General features: G+C 37.0%; 1 protein-coding gene across 3 annotated transcripts in view; it reads left to right on the top strand.

The window, feature by feature from the left end:
• LOC131683823 (basement membrane-specific heparan sulfate proteoglycan core protein-like) overlaps positions 1–15,109 on the top strand; it is a 171,344-nt gene that overhangs the window by 118,997 nt on the left and 37,238 nt on the right. For all 3 annotated transcript variants that reach the window (XM_058966153.1, XM_058966155.1, XM_058966154.1), the window contains exons 7-8: positions 8,118–8,215; positions 8,682–8,743. In XM_058966153.1, the coding sequence (XP_058822136.1) occupies positions 8,118–8,215; positions 8,682–8,743 (160 nt within the window). The remainder of the gene's footprint in view (positions 1–8,117; positions 8,216–8,681; positions 8,744–15,109) is intronic.

Here is a 15,109-nt window from a genome sequence, read left to right as displayed (position 1 = left end):
AGTGTTATTCCATTTCCAAGTTTAGTGCGCACCTCTCTTACATGGCTTAAAAAGAAAACCGTAAATTTGAGAACGACTTTAATTATTTTTTTAATTAATTGGGAGTAGTATTTCACTTGCCCTTGTTTAATTGGGAGTAGTATTTCACTTGCCCGGCTAAGTGCCAAGCATACAAAAGCACCAGCTACTCTCGCTGTGGTGGATAAATCGAACGAGCATTGCTATCCTCCACAACTAACAGGAAAAGGAGAATAAAGGAGGCAGGACGGCGGCATCACAAGGGAAGCACTATGTGGTGTCCGTTATTCATGACCAGAGGTCCCAACAAAGGGGCAAAACTCACCTCCTTAGCCAACAGTTAAGGGTCACTGCAGGAGTAGCAATAACACCGGAAGAATTCATTTGATGTTGACCTAGCCCGTTGGATAACAACAAATCCGTCGTACCTTGGTGCAGTTGCAGATACGCACCATCAGCAGTGATGAGTGATTTGGTGAAATTACAGCAAAATTACTTTTTTGCACCATATAGCGAAATATTACTTCCCTTAATTTGAAGTTAATTGATTTTTTTTCATTTTCATTGTTTGGCGAATAAAATAAGCAATGTTTGGTGAACTCATCTTCACCACCTTGAAACGGCAAAATAAATCAGAACCAGAGTAATAGTAAACTTAGACTTTTTAAATATTTTGCAACGAATCACTTGATTTAAAAAAAGTCGAAATTATGCTGCTTCCCACCAAACCCGAAGAATTTGATGTAGAACCCAGAGACCCGGAGACCGGAGCCTCTGGGTTCTACAGGTTCGAAAACCGGAGCCTCCGGGTCAAACCCGGAGGGGTGGCAACCCTAAAAGAACACAACAATGTAACTCCTACGTTAAGTTGTGTTTTTTTTAAATCCTTTTCGTTTTTATCACAAGTAAATATGGTCGGCGTTAAAAAAATTCTACAGCTACATTCGACTTTTACCAGGCTTGGAATATGTTACAATAAGCAAAAATTATGGCAAAGATTAATTAGAAATTATAACGAAAAGAATAATTAGTCCAGGTGTTTGCGTTTCGACTTCGTCTCTTCAGTACCACGGCACTTGACCAATACACCTAATGCTAAGTCCAAAATTGGAAACACTACTTGTGAACACACTTATGGGGTTTTCGATTGATTGACAGCGGTGTAGTGGAGTGCACTGAAACTGCACCGTTTTTGCACTTTCTAGCAGAAGTGCAAAAACTGGGTATGTACCATTGACACTTCTGCTAGAAAGTGCAAAACCAGTGCAATCCACTACACCGGTGTCAATCAATCGAAAATCCCATTAGTAGCAAGCTTCCGTGCTGATTGGTTGATTAATCGTGGATGCGTTAAACCGAAAGTTTGCTCACGAGCTATACCACTCGTTTATTTGCCAATTTTTCATCGGTGCTCTAAATCATTGCGCATTCGTCGCGACAGTGCCTTTCCGCAATGCGCGAAAACACATTTCGCTTAGACTATTGACAGTTTCCGAAACACCTTTCCCACGATGTAATCTTAAAACTCGTCGGGAAAGAACTTGGTCTCACACAAGAAAATGTGCTTCAAATTCATCCAAGCGCGAATTTACACACGAATTTATACTCGACGGTAAAGCACACAAGCTGCGGATTGCGATGGAGGACGTCAGTGGACGTGCAGATCTTTGACCTACCCGAAGACATCACCAATGAACAAATATCGGCTTTCCTAGCCGAAAATGGTGAAGTACTTACCGTTCGTGACCTCCTGTGGGACAATCGTTATGGCCCTTTCGAAGGTGTGAAGACCGGCGTTCGTGTCGCTCGGATGATGTTGAAGAAGAACATTCCTTCTCTCGTCACAATCCAGGGCACACCGCGGTCGGTTACAAGGGGTAGCGTTAAACTTGTCGGTAATTTGCACACATCGGCATTCCATGTGTGCAAAATAAAAGCTGCTTGTACAGAAACTCTCAGTCGATCAGTCATACGCAAACGTGACATGTACAGCAGAAAGGACCGGTGAAACCGAATAAAAACCTACTCAAGTCGGACGAACCACTACAATCATCGAGATCAAAGCCCCCGACACGAGAGTCGATGCTAGGGTTCGTCGCGGTGCGGAGATTTTAGAAACAAAATACCTCAAAACCCCAACTTCGCATTTTTCAAGAAACGCATATAGGTCATTCCATGCGAAGTAATCAAGGCACGTGTAATCGGCCTTCACGGATTTGAACAAAATTTGGAGGAATTGTTCAGCTAGGGCCAATATACAGGGTGTTTGGTTCATGATTAAGAATCTCTCGAGGGGTGATTGACTGTCAAATTTGGAGAACAAAATCGTTCTACACATATCATCAAATCTCAATCGTTACAAAGTTATTGAACTTTTTGTGTTAAAAACTTATTTGTCTTAAAATAGCTCTAACTCAAAAAGTATTTTTTGTATTCCAAATATTTTAGGTTCATTGGGAAGGTAAGAAAATTTGCCATTGAGTGATGCCCTCACATGTTTCAGTTAATGAATTTAAGTAACCTTTTCAAAGCAATTTATTTAAAATTTATCAATTTTGATCGATTTTTTAATAGTTATCATCATCATTTTAATAATTCAGATTGTTAGTCTTGAAGAGCTGCATCATTCGCTCTTTGACATAATAGATTTATCTTTTCTTGTTTTCATGTGTTTTGGTTATTGAACTTGGATATTTTAGTCTCATTCTCATTAATACTAGCTCTAATTGAAAAAAGTATGACACTTGTTGTATTTTTTTTTCTTTTCATTCGAAAGCCAGCCTTTCAGTTAAGTGAATTTACCATTTTTTTAGAAGTAAATTAGTTTAAAGTTAGTGTTATTATTAGCATTTTCGTTAATTTTCTTAAAATAGTAAATAATAAACATCACCATTATTATCATAGAAATAATGCATCTCAGCAAGTTCTACAATTCTTTCTTTGACTCTACTTCATTATCTCTTTTTGTTTCGACGCAAAATCATTTTTATCACATCGTTTCATACGCAAAAATAACGATTTCGAACCCAGTACATTTGTGGCGAGGTCGTGCTATATTAACTATTAAATAGCAGCGAAATGAAAAGAGATATGGATAAAGTGTCCAGTAACAAGTTATAGAGAATGTTAATGGGCACCAAATGAACAATAGTAACGATAAATATTGTTGATTAATAATTAGAATAATTACAAAACTCCTCGAAAAACGCTAATTGTAAGCTATTTTCTTGGTAAAAGGCCATTTAGTATTCTTAACTAAGAAATATTTGTGCATACATCGATAGAAAATTTTCTCAGCTTTCCAATGAAACCTTGGAAATAACGATATAAAGCATATTTTAGATTAGAGTCATTTAAGCACTTGCAAGTCGATTACAGGAAAAGTTTATTAATGAAATTACAAAGAAATGAGAAGAGATAGGAATATTATGTTGAAGAACAAATAATGAATCGTCCTAAAGTCCAACATTTGGATATTAGATTTTTCTATTTTCATAATTCATTATTTTGAGTACATTAACAAAAACTTCCTCAAAACACTAACTTTTAACCACTTTACAACTAAAAGGTAGTTAAAACTAATTAACTGAAAGATATAAGAACACCATTCAATAGGAAATATTCTCACCTTTCGAATTGAACTGAAAGATTTAAAATACAAAGTATACTTTTTGAGTTAGAGGTATTTTAATACAAATAAGTTTTTTACACAAAAAGTTCAATAACTCTGTAACGGTTGAGATTTGGTATGTTGTTCTACAATTTTTTTCTCCAAATATGACAGTCAATCACCCTTCGAGAGATTCTTAACCATGAACCAAACACCCTGTATAAAAACCCAAATTTTTGTGACAATTGAACCACCCCTCGAATCATGGGAGCACCCCCCGTTTTGGCAAATTAATAATACCCTTCATTTTCGTTTGATCATATCTCCGGTTCTATTTACTCTAGAATCAATCCGCAAGATGGCTTTTGAAGAAAATTGTGCAAGGAATCTAGAAAAAGTATCATTTTTTTCCGGCAGTGCAGCCAACTATGCAATTTTTTCAGTTAAATATTAGAAGTTAATTTTTCTCTCAACATATATATTTTAATTTTGAAAATTTTAATACCATCGCGTTCCTCAGACAGTTTTACATAAAAAACACTTATCATCCCAATATAATATGAGCGCATCTTGAGATACACAGTTTTGAAGAGAAAAAACCGCAATTTCCCATATAAAATCGCAAGCGCACAACACTAAAAAACCATCTTGAGTATTTTGAGTTCAAACATAATTTTTCGTGAAGTAGACGAGAAATGATGAAAAACTATATTTTGGTTTGCTTCTAGCAGATCAGGGTCGATTTTAATGACCGTTTGAAGATTTTCTCAATTTTGGACACTAAAAATGGATTTTTATATAAGAAAATGGGAGTTTTCCCTTCAAAACAGTATATCTCAGGATGCGCTCATATTATATTGGGATGGTAAGTGTTTTTTATGTAAAAATGTCTGAGGAACGCGATGGCATTAAAATTTTCAAAATTAAAATATATGTATTTCGAGAAAAAATAACTTTTAATGTTTAACTGAAAAAATCGCATAGTTGGCAGCACTGCCGACAGGAATATAATATAACCATAATAATATTTTTTTTAGACTCCTTGAACAATTTTCTTCAAAAGCCAATTTGCGGTTTGATACTAGAGTAAATAGAACCGGAGATATGATCAAAAGAAAATCAAGGGTTTTGGCAGTTTGCCAAAACGGGGGGTGCTACCATGACCGGAGGGGTGGTTCAATTGACACAAAAATTTGGGTTTTTATATATTGGCCCTAGATGAACAATTTCTCCAAATTTGGTTCAAATCCGTGAAGGTTACTCATGTCCAATCATTATACTTTAGATGCGCATCTCCGTCGTATTGGGCTCGCTGAGGGTAATCATTGTGCTTGTGGAGAGGGTTACCATGACATTGAGCATGTTGTTTGGTCCTGCACTGAATATCGTGAAGCCAGATCACAATTAGTAGATTCTTTACAAGTCCGAGGAAGACCAATCCATGTTCCTGTTAGAGACATCCTGGCGTATCGCGATCCTCTATACATGGAACTTATCTATCATTTTCTAAAAACAGCGTCTGTCAAAATTTAATTAAATTCATCTCCTCATACTCTCATCCAAGGCTAATCATTCACCAATTAAAGTGTCCTAGAATATTCAGTTTTTAAATTTAGACAATAACAGAAAAAAAGTAAATAAATACAAAAAATACTAGATCATTATGAAATATAACAATGTAAGGAAAAAAAAAATCCGTGAAGGTCGATTTCAAGTTTGCATCTTTTTTTGGTCACTTCGCGTGGAATGACCCATATATCTTCAAATGCTCAAACACTAGTTTGCACCCTAAAAAAATGTATGAGCTGTAATTTTCTAATGGCTAGTTCGAAAGTTCTAGGATTTAATGCATTTTTTTCTGACATTTTTTTTTTCAAAATGCCAATGGCAAAAACATCAATTGAAGTTGGCAGGGGTTAAAAATTGCCCAAGCTATGCGAAATTTGGCATCTGGGCTAACTTTGACACTTGTCACAATATGAAGGGATGCTTTGAGGATTGCCAAAAATCGCAATACCATGCACTAGAAAAACACTAACTTCGAAAGCGCGTTACTTTCAAAAAGTTACAAAATAGTGTCCTGTGGAGTCCCATAAAGTGCTGAAATATCAATTAAGCTTCTTTAAGACACAGTTACATGCAAGTAGGCATATCGCTATAACCATAATGGCGATCAAAGCTTGGCTAAACTTATTCGTTTACGAGCGCTCGATTGAGACACAAGTGTTTTTTCCCAGTTCGAAAGTGTATAGCGACAAAGAATAGTGCTAATCCGCGTTCAAGGTCATCTTTCGCATTCTCTGCCGTTCAAAGTTTTGGACTTTTTTCTTCTTTTGTGCGCGTGTTAACCGTTAGACCGCATTCCTCGCCTTTTGTTCGCATAGAACAATAGCCAGCTATAGGGAAAGATGGGGTAAAACGCACCCCCTAAGGAAATATTATCATAACTCAGCTATAGAACATCAATTGGGAGAATTTAATTAACGATATCGTTTAGCCAACAATTTCCTCTGTAATCACAATCATAACGCTTTGCAAAATATTCGAAATCGTGAAAATAATGCCATTCGTCTAAATCATTAAAAATTACCTTTTGAAAAATACGCGGGGCTAAACGCACCTGTGCGGGGGTAAAATTCACCACAACACGGGCATGATGCGCTATAACAACGGGGAAATAATGCTCGGCGAACAAGCAGGCAGTTTTGTTTTTCTGACGGGATTTCACAAGAGTGTTCCAATAAATAGCCTTAGGTTATGCATTTAGTAGGTTTTCAGAAGGATTTTTCTGTTTTCGATTAAGGTTGCACGGAGAATGCGCAAAATTCGCAAACGAAAAAAGCAGTTTTTTTCCACACCGTATGTCAGATCTTCATAAAAATCAATCAGCGTGTGTAGAATGTTATTACAGTACTGCTGATTGATTTTTATGAAGATCTGCAATACGGTGTGGAAAAAAACTGCTTTTTTCGTTTGCGAATTTTGCGCATTCTCTGTGCAACCTTAAAAAATCAGCAAAATCAAAGAAGAGGGCATTTTGCCCCAGATGGAGCAACGATATAAATTTATCAAAAGTGAATTATTTAGCACATTTTTCATATGTAGTGCAACAGAACAATGCTCAACGGTATAAATAGAACTGGAAAGCTCTGATACAATAGTAAAACATCATTTACAACAGCTGAAAATCCTTGAGCTACAATAATTACATGAGAATAGCACGTTATGGTTTTTAGTTTATTTCTCAAGCTGCTATTGATGTACGGTTATCAAACTTTGACAGTGTATGTTTACTATTGCGGACTTTCGACTAGTGTTACCATTTTCTAAAAATTTTCAGCTGTTTTCGAAATAAGCAAGGGGTGCATTTTGACCCGGGGGTGGGTTTTACCCCATCTTCCCCTATAAGCTGGACTGATGCGTCGTGGAAAACAAATTTACCTACAGATAAGAAAAATCTCCCTTTTTGACACATTTACGGCTCATTCCCGTCTGCGCACTTGATCTCAGATAGTTTTACTGTATAAAATAGTGTAATCGAACCAAAATATTTTGAAATTGTTGCACGTAGAAACGTCTACGCTCTTTTAAAAATTGCCCTTGTATCAGAATATTGCAATTTCCAGAAAAAATCATGGAGATTTATAAACCGAACACAAATGTACAGTTTCGTTTGAATAGACAATGGTCATACTTTGCGTTCGGCCGGTTTCTCATGGAATCTCTAATTCTTTTTACGGTTACCGAGTGCAGCACTGAATGCAATTACGAGTTGAAAACATGATTGGTCAGAATGTCGTATTTTCAGTTTTTTCAGTTGATTTCACTGATTTTTGATTAGCAGAATCTTAATTACATTGAGAAAAATTCATTAAAAATTTATGATTTTTGTTCCAATTGGTCGGTGTTAGGTCAGACCAGACTAAGTGACAGTGCATTGATTTCGAGAAAAACGCGTTTAAAGTTTGAATCGCAGCATCCTTTACATTATAATTGGAAAATAATTTTTACCATTTCTTGTTTATTGTTTCATATTTCAAATCTGGTAAAAGTGGAATGTAGATTAAGAAATTCTTTATCCAGTGCTATCATTAACTTATTTTTTGATGTTTTGCGACTTGGTCCGGTCTGACTAAACACCGACCAATTTAAAACGTATTTAGATATACTTAATAATACAAATATGCACTGGGTTATAGAATTTTCAGAACACTGAAATAAACTATATGTCATCCATACTTTGGAAGAATGCATCAGATATCTCCATTCATATTATTATGATATTCAGGAAAACGCACAATATTTTATGTTCGATCCCTAATGGAATGAACAAGAAATAACTCACCAACCACCATCGCTTCCATTTGATCTGATTGAAAACTAGTAAAAAATTCTCCGTACGTTAACTGCCACTTACATCTCTACGTTGAGGATGCAACGTATCACATACCAATAATAATACATCGTTTGCCTTTCTTCCATTCCACAGACTCTGCCAGCGTTGTGGTTCACGTTATCAAAGGCGAACATCCGGCTGCGATGCAACATGGCGTGAATAGCGCCGATTACGCAATCAAATCGCAACCCGTAAGTATTGATTGATGTTTTCTCCGCACAGTTCGAAACAAAGCCCGGTTGAAATGGACAGCACTGGCAGGGGGCACTCACTTTTGCACTGATATGGACTGCGTGATCGGTGGATTAGCGCTGGAAGCCACTTACTGTCCAAACCAGTACTGCAATCGTGATAGATAGATAGTTCGGTTGTAAGAGCCAATCAGTGTGTGTCTAACTAACGCCACGAGTGTTGGCCTTATCATGACCCAATGCAATCACCAGCCGGTGTACCGTATCCATTTCCTACCGGGGACCAGCACTACACCAGTTATCTCGTTAACTGAACGACCAGCATCGGTAAAACAATTTACTAATCGTGTTTCCTTATGTGCTGTTTCGCTTCCCCCTCTTCCTCCTGGAAAATGACTGTAATCACTGTTCATCCGGCGGATCAACATGCACCTCGGGACGTAACCGTCATGGCAACGCGGCACAGGTCATCGGTGTGCTCGTCGTAGCACTCTGCCTCCATCTGTTGGCCAGTGGGCTTCCCAATAGGTAAGTTGCTTGAAATTGATTAATTCGTATCGACTAAGGATTGTTACCCAGTATGACTAAACCCGACAAATGCAGATGCCCGCTCGCTCCGGGAGCTTAGCTAGTTTGAACAATTACAAAAGTTACTACCCCGCTGTAGTCAGTTCAATAAGCGATTGGTTGTAATCAACCTTAATTATTGACGTACGGTTAGAGTGCTAACAGAGTGACGTGCTCTGGAACGAAGCCTTGTGTTGTTCAATACTAGTTGTTGAATATAACACGTCTCATGGATTTGATACTGTTTATCGACGGGCATGAGCTGTTTTAGCGGGAAAAAGGAATAAAGAGTTCAAATCGTATGACTGGTATTATTAAATATTAAATAGTCCTAAAACATACTTTAAATTCACCGCACAAGTTTGCCAAGACATTTTTTGTACGTTAAGTTTTGCACGACCCACAAAAATTTCGTTTGTATTTTCGTGTTTTTTTAAATCTTGATAAAGCAATCCCTTTTTTATATTTAGGGGAACATGGAGAGACTTGACCAGGTTTTCAGTTAAACCTACGTAAATCTCTAAAAAAAATCAATCCCACAAAACTCGTTGAAATGTAATGTGCAAAAGTATTGTGCGCAGGCATTACATTTATCGCTCATATGAGTAAATGCGTCCGGATAATTTGCTACTGCGACAATAAAAACTCACATTTTCACACGAAAAGTTATTGGCACTCACGCAACTTCTCCGGATAAATGGAACGTGTTATTTCTCCGGATAAAGAAAACCACCGAAGAATGAGCGAATGAGTTTATCATGGTATCCTTTTTGCGGTCGCTGCCTTACTGTCGCTATTCCAAAACACGAAAAAACAAGTCTGTCGTACTTCTTTGCCGCTTTTCTTTGAAATTAAGTGTATGTTTTGACGCTTTCATTGATTTCCACGAAATTAAAAAATCATCACCTTCTCCGGTGAGAAAGATCAAATCAAATAAATTTTATCCGGAAAATGTATTCTCACGCTATTTATGAAGACCGAGAATTTCGCGACTCATATTATCTCGGAAAAGTTGGACATCGGATAAGCCTCTTCTCGCGTGAGTGAGAGAGAATTACAATTCCTGATTGTGCGTATGCATTATTTTTTACAGAATTGTTAATTTACTTTTTCAAAAATTACACTCTTAGAAAAAATGAAAGTTATATTTGACGTTAACAACGTAGCGATTTCTGTCTCACAATAGGATTTTATATGTAAAATTAAGTATTGTGATTCTTTTGATGCAAAACTCAGACTGAATGACCTTGAAAAAGCCGAACAACCTGCATTTTTGTATGTAATTAAATGCAAATTTATGTGAATTGGGACACTTCTTTTATGTGCATTTGCCAAGATCTAAAGTTACGCGATATGTTTTTGCTGTGTATGAAAGTTTTTCTGGTCAAGTCTCTCCACCGTGGGTTACAAAATGGCTTCAGACATTTCCGTCATTAACTCGTTAACTCCATTCCAAAAATACCCAACTTATATTAGTAATAGTTGGCTAGGAATATGTAAAATTGAATATGTACAACTTCTTACACAAACTTTTTTTACGTTTGGTTCGTAAAAAAAGAGTTTGTATTTAGTTCGTAAAAAAAGTTACGTAAATCGAATTTTACGTAATAAAAATGTTCTTAAATGGAGGTTTCAGTGTACCAATCTTACAACTTATACTTCTTTCGTCATCCAGGAGATGAAGAAAAGGCATCAAACGGACGATCTGTCTGCTGCCTTTGATAAGTTCACGACATTGCTATAGCAAAACTTAAGCGTTTTGGTTTCCACGGAAAATTTCTGGACTGGTTGCCAGGTAGGTCGAAAAATGTCAGTGAACATTGGTGACACCATCTCTGAAACATTCACCACTCCCTCAGGCGTACCCCAAGGAAGCCACCTTGGGCCTCTCTTATTCCTGATATACATCAATGACGTTAGCCTCTCCTTGTTTCAGTGGCAGATCCAGGGGGCCCTCTCCCTCCTGGGGGTCCGGACCCTCCCACCTCCTGGGGGTCCGGACTCCCCTCCGAAAATTATCAACTTTTTAAGAAATTTTAAATTACTTTCACTTGTCAAATGGCTTCAAACTCAAAATTGACTAATTTTGACCACTAAAACTGATATTCATTAAATCAGGTTTTGACATATGACGTATTGTACAATGTTCATTACAAAATCAAAATATCGGACCTCTCCCGACATTTTTTTCTGGATCCGCCCCTGCTTTGTTTATATCCTATGTTTATATCCGACGTGCTTTTGGACAATATTGACTGTCCTATAGTCTTATCAGTCAACTGATCATAAACACCAGGTACAAAACTCTTAGAAGTAATAATATTCTCATCACTTCCTCCACAAGAACGAATTATGAGTTCATCGAACCAATGTTAAATATGTCCAGACAATTCAACCGATGTTACACGTCCTTTGACTTTAACTTGTCCCGTGTTTCCCTTAAACGTCTTTAGAGTGATGTTTTTAAAACTTGACCATAATCTCATAAATGCATCATTCCCTTATTATTACTTTAATTTAGTCAGACCGTTAATTTTAATTGTTATTTGTGTAGCTTCAAGGAATATTATGTATCATTTGGATTATGTTCTATCTGTTGGTACGAAAAAACGAGGAGGTTTTGCGCCCACTTGATAAAGAGCTAATGTGTGTTCAGCTCAAATGAGCTTTTCCCTGCTCCATTAAATAAATAAAAAAAAATAAATAAATAAATAAATAAATGAATAAATAAATAAATAAATAAATAAATAAATAAATAAATAAATAAATAAATAAATAAATAAATAAATAAATAAATAAATAAATAAATAAATAAATAAATAAATAAATAAATAAATAAATAAATAAATAAATCAATAAATAAATAAATAAATAAATAAATAAATAAAATAAATAAATAAATTTTCAAAAGGCTTTTTAACTTTTGCATCTAGAATTTTGTTGACGTTTCCGCTTTCATGGAACTATTTTCAATGCAGTTCAAAATTTTAGGACATTCCAGAAGGGCTGTACACTGAAGTGTGCGTCGGACGCGTGAAATTTTTGCTCCCGTCAACATTTTTTTTTGAATCGGTAATGATTCTGGATGTTAGATTTTTGAACGGTCTCTGGTTGCTCTTAAAGTGGATACTGCTAACATTGAAGTGTTGATCAGGTGCATCGGCAGGTCAGTGAATCTAGGAAGTTTCATAGATGTAAAAGCTGCCAGTGTCCACGGGTTTGTCAGTCGACAGGTTCGCGGGAGCCCGGGCAACAATTAGAAGAACTGTATTGTTTGGCCAATACCAGATAAGTATACGGATTGATGTGTCAACCAATTAAAATTTCATGATACACTAAATACGCGTCGGTTCCATGCGCACTTATTCGTGGCAAGGAATCGAAAGTTTAATTGCAGTACTGGTATAAATTTGATAATCTTTGATACTCGTATTATAATTGAACGGGGCTTGCTGACGGGAAAATGTCCTCGGAATGTACCGCTAGGTCTCTGTCATTCTGAAATGGGTCATTGGAAAATCGACAGAGCTGACACCTATTAAATCCCGAAATCAAGTTGTTTGCATGAGGTAACCAGACCTTATGCAGTAAACTTTTTTCCATAATACCACTGCCTGCCAGTGAAATTTAGAAGGTTAACACACACGCATTCCTGAGGGGCTGTACACTGAAACCTCAATTTTCGAACTCTTTTTTAAGAAATATTCGATTTACGTAACTTTTTTACGAACTAAAGTTGAAATAACGAACTCTTTTTTTTACGAACCGAGTTCGTAAAAAAAGTTTGAGTAAGAAGTTGTATACAATTTTACATATTCTCAACTAATTGTTGCTAATAAAAGTAGGGTATTTTTGGAATGGGGTTAACGAGTTCATGGCGGAAATTGATGTTTGAAGCCATTTTGAAATCCAAGATGACGGGTTCCGATTTAGATAAATTCTATAACCTCACAAAATGGGTATTTTCGGAATGGGATTGATGAGCGGATAATCCGGATTTTATAATCCAAGATGGTGACTTCCGGTTTCGATAAATTCTCCATAACCTCACAAAATTAGTATTTTTGGAATGCGGTTGACGAGTGCATGCGGGAATCGATGTCTTGGTCTATTTTGTAATCCAAGGTGACGACTACCGGTTTAGAAAAATTCTTTTTAACCTCAAAAAATGAGTATTTTTGGAATAGGATCGACGAGTGCATGACGGGAATCGACTTCCGATTTAGATAAATTTTCTAAAAAATCAAGAATATGGGTATTTTCAGCAAGGGGTTGACTAGTACATGACAAAAATCGATATTTGGAGCTATTTTGAAACCCGAATTTTCGAATTCCGGTTTAAATTTCTATATTCGTGTTAGGGTTATCGTGAATATTGCTCAATCGGTAGTTGCCATCTTGGATTTCAAAAAGCTACCAATTGTCCATTTTTATCATTACTTGTCAAACCCGTTCCAAAAATACCCATGAAAAGGTTCCAATTGTCCGTTTTTATCAGACACGTCAAGCCCGTTCCAAAAATACCCATATTGTCAGGGTTATCGAGAATATTGCTCAACGAACGAATTTTAATAAGAATGTGAAGCAAACTTACGAACTAAATCCTTAATAACGAACACTATTTTTACGAACTAATTCAATTTACGAGCCCCCGGATTGGTTCGTAAATGGAGGTTACAGTGTATAAAAGAGTAACGAAAACGTGTTAGCGGGTCATATTGACACTGAATTTGAACTTATTTAAGACACATTTTCAGTCAAATCTATAAGAACTTGTACCCAAATTATTTGTAAGAGTTTCAATTTCTGGTTTCTGGTAAATACTACCGTTTCTGACTAGCTTGACAGTGAGGATCGGTGCCGAATAGGGTCATGTTTAGCATACATAGATGTATACAGTATCGTCATTAAAAATCACAGGTTTATTTTTATTTATTTATTTATTTATTTATTTATTTATTTATTTATTTATTTATTTATTTATTTATTTATTTATTTATTTATTTATTTATTCATTCGTCTTTGGCGTAAAGCGCCACACAGACAATTTCTTATTCTAAGTTGCTTGATCTATTTCTAAACACGTTTTTGGAGATATTGAACTCGTAAAGCGAATTGGTGGCGTTGAAGTGCCTAATGCAGGAGCTGAACGGTTGATTGTATCCGTAGGTGGTATGGGATGTTGATGCATAGTTCATGTAGGAGTGCAGGACAATCAATGTTGCCGTCTAACAGGTGAAATATGAAGAGACGCTGCATATTCACTCTTCGATCAGCAAGAGGTTCAAGTTGAATTAGCACACCCAAAATCCGATGGGTATGTTTTTATTACTTTTTGGTAAGATTCTATTGTCTTTTCGGTAACAGACCACGCACTTGCGCATTGCGGTATTAAACTCATATTCCGGCCTAGGTAGTAAACGGTGGAATGACGAATTTCGATTGCTGTTCATGTATGTGTATCACACAACCAAATACTTTTTGAGTATGTGTCAACCTCGGCTCTGTTCGTGTTTAGGATAATTCGGTCTATTTCTATGATAGTGTTAGTATCGGGCCAACCAACCGGAATTCAGGCAGATTTCTTCCCAAATTAAGGCTGGCAGAAACCTACCGGGATAAAGGATTTTTTAATGGTTAGGTTGGATAGTGAAATAAAAATTATAGGCAGTTTCCGGATCCGTCACACTTCCCGATCCGGACCAGTTCTTGGATCCGGACCAGTTCCTAAACCCGGTCCTCCCAGCGCCAAGATCCGGACTAGTTTCCGAATCTGGACCAGTACCCGGACCCAGACCAGTCCCTCGATCCAGTCCAACCCTTGTTCCCCTTACCAGGTCCGGACGTGAACCAGACCCAGACTTGATATGTACATAGATCCAGACAAGAGTTTGGATCCGGACCCTCGGTTCGGATATGTGGATCCAAACCGTAGGTCTTCCCGTACATGATGGGAAGGACTGTACATGATTTGTGTAGTCTATGTTGGAAAGCTACTTAACCCCGTCTTCATAGCTTTCATCAAAAATGCACGTTCTCAATGCAGGAAATTGCTCAACATTTGCACGAGCTGACAGAGAAGAGGTGTTAGATGTAACTCTCTGCTCTGACGGTATTACGCATGAGTTGACAATCTGACTCGTACCAAAAGAGCTTGAACCATGCTTATCTGGTCATAAGCTACGAACTGGGACCTCTACGAAGAGAGCTTGGCGACTAGGTTTCATGGGTATCTTCTGACGATTGAATCTCCAAGTGACTTGGATGAGGTCGTGGATAAAACAAGCTCACTCATAGTAGCAGCATACCAAGAGGCTTGTCCGCTTC

The sequence above is a fragment of the Topomyia yanbarensis genome, chromosome 2 (genome assembly GCF_030247195.1).
Source record: "Topomyia yanbarensis strain Yona2022 chromosome 2, ASM3024719v1, whole genome shotgun sequence".
In the NCBI taxonomy this organism is placed as follows: domain Eukaryota; kingdom Metazoa; phylum Arthropoda; class Insecta; order Diptera; family Culicidae; genus Topomyia; species Topomyia yanbarensis.
The sequence above is the reverse complement of the archived record's forward strand: the minus strand, read 5'-3'. Positions and strand labels throughout refer to the sequence as shown.